We start from the raw sequence: 2,203 nt of genomic DNA on the forward strand, positions 1-2,203 counted from the left end.
GCTTAGTGTTCGGATGTAGGTGGGGTTGTGGCGGCGTAGGTGAATCTTATGCCTTGTGTCCTGGCCCTCACCTTCCTTTTTATGGCCCTGTGTGATGGGGGCCCACCAACCATGGAATGGTTTGGTGCCCCCGATCAGGGCGCGGATCAAGGGCCCAATTGGCCATTAGGCCAAGTTGGTGGAGATCAACCTAACATGAGGTTCTACGTATGGTTCGGCACCGCAACCTGATTTGGATAATTAGCACTTGTTCAAACTTAGAGTTCAGAGCCTTGCTGCTTCAGTACATGCCCAATGATAGCTTGGATGCATACTTGCATTCTCAAAACTGCCCTCCACTAGGATTCCTCAAGAGATTGGACATTATGCTTGACGTGTCAATGGCAATGGAGCATTTGCACTACCATCATGGTGAGGTTATCCTGCACTATGACTTGAAGCCTAGCAATGTTCTATTTGATGAAGAGATGACGGCGCATGTTGTGGACTTTGGAATTGCAAAGATATTGTTAGGTGATGACAGTTCCGTTGTTTCAGCAAGCATGCCTGACACAATAGGATACATGGCTCCAGGTATTTGTACTTACTTTTCTTGAGAAAATTATTTCGAAAGCATTAAGGTTTTGTATGGCTAATCGATCAAACATGTAGTTCTGAATTCTGAACAAAAATTTGTTGTACAGAATATGCATTCATGGGAAAAGCATCGAGGGAGAGTGATGTGTTCAGCTTCGACATCATGCTGCTTGAAGTCTTCACTGGTAGAAGGCCCATAGATCCCATGTTTGTTGGAGCAATGAGCCTTAGGCAGTGGGTTCTTCAAGCACTTCCAGCAAGACTTGCAGATGTTGTGGATGACAGGCAACTCCGAGGTGAAATAGTAATACAACAAGGTGATCTCGAGACCAATAAGACGGCTTCCTTGGAAAGTGAAATGGCTCTTTTCTCATTGCTTGAGCTTGGCCTAGCGTGTTGTAGTAAATTGCCTGTGTAGAGGACTGAAATGAATGATGTTGTCACTGTTGATATTGAAAAGATCATTTAGGGTTAGGTCTAGCGGGTTCTCTTTACTATGAATGCGATATCGAGAGTAGAGAGATAGAGAGGAATAGAAGAAGAACATGTCAAACCTGACACCGTAGAGGGAGATGGTCCAGAAGCCGCCATCTTGTTCGTCTGTGAAGTCTGCGCATGGGCAGCGATGTTCGGGGAAGAGGTCAATGAAGTCGTCGACGTCATTAGAGCGGGGCAGTGTGGCTGGTGGCTTCCCGTCACTGGATGCACCCCTCTCTAATCGGGATTAAGGTTTAGGTTTCGGTGGGGAGCTCGGCTCATGGTAAACCTCGTACTCAGAGGCGTCGGCCCCCACCTCTATATATAGCGCAGTGAGACAAGGGCCCTCCAACCATAGTGGGTTGGGCACCCCCGATTAGGGTGCGGATCAAAGGCCCAACTGGGCCATTGGGCCCAGTTTAGGATTAGAGATCAATCTAACAATCTCCCTCTTGATCTCCTACCATCTTTCAATTTCATATCATTTACTTTTGTTCATTCCATTATAGATTAGCGCATAGAGCATGTTTCATTGTCACGGTCAATTGCCGATAGATTTAACAACTACAACACACCACTCTATTCTAAAATAGATACTTAACTTTGGGCCTTCTTTTGTCCAAGAATTATAGGCTTTCCCTTAAACCCATGTCGGCTACTTGTTCTCTGAACACGTTGGGTGGTAAGCCTTTTGTAAGCGGATCCATGAGCATCTTTTCGGTACTTATATGCTCATAACTTATGACATAATCCTGGACTTTATCTTTCACAACATAATATTTTATGTCAATGTGTTTGGCAGCACCACTTGACTTATTGTTGTGAGCATACTGTACTACCGGATTATTATCATAGTATAACTTAAGTGGTCTGTAGATGTCGTCAACCACCTTCAAACCGGGTATGAACTTCTTTAGCCAGTTCACCTACCCCGTTGCCTCATAACATGCTACAAACTCGGCATACAATGTGGATGATGTAGTGACAGTTTGCTTTGAGCTTTTCTATGAAATAGCTCCTCTTGCGAGAGTGAATACATATCCAGACGTGGATTTTCTATCATCTCCCGCATAATCAAAATCTGAATATCCCACTTTATGGAGTGAATCTAATCTTCTATATGTCATCATGAGGCTTTTCATTCCTTGCA

At 44.5% G+C, this 2,203-nt stretch overlaps 1 protein-coding gene across 1 annotated transcript; it reads left to right on the forward strand.

Annotated features, from left to right (window-relative positions):
- Positions 1 to 287: 287 nt before the first annotated feature.
- On the forward strand, positions 288 to 1,045 carry LOC136492434 (probable LRR receptor-like serine/threonine-protein kinase At3g47570). Its single transcript, XM_066488450.1, has 3 exons — positions 288 to 573; positions 684 to 880; positions 995 to 1,045. The coding sequence occupies exons 1-3, from the start codon at positions 288 to 290 to the stop codon at positions 1,043 to 1,045; spliced, it is 534 nt and encodes a 177-aa protein (XP_066344547.1).
- Positions 1,046 to 2,203: the final 1,158 nt, after the last annotated feature.

The sequence above is a fragment of the Miscanthus floridulus genome, chromosome 11, assembly GCF_019320115.1.
Source record: "Miscanthus floridulus cultivar M001 chromosome 11, ASM1932011v1, whole genome shotgun sequence".
NCBI classification, from domain to species: Eukaryota; Viridiplantae; Streptophyta; class Magnoliopsida; order Poales; family Poaceae; genus Miscanthus; species Miscanthus floridulus.

Bases quoted from the DNA above. Each gene is read 5' to 3' on its own strand.
- LOC136492434 (XM_066488450.1), top strand. From the start codon at position 288: ATGCCCAATGATAGCTTGGATGCATACTTGCATTCTCAAAACTGCCCT. The intron at 574-683 runs GTATTTGTACTT...TTTGTTGTACAG, and splicing joins AATAGGATACATGGCTCCAG to AATATGCATTCATGGGAAAA. The intron at 881-994 runs GTAATACAACAA...TTGCCTGTGTAG, and splicing joins GGCAACTCCGAGGTGAAATA to AGGACTGAAATGAATGATGT.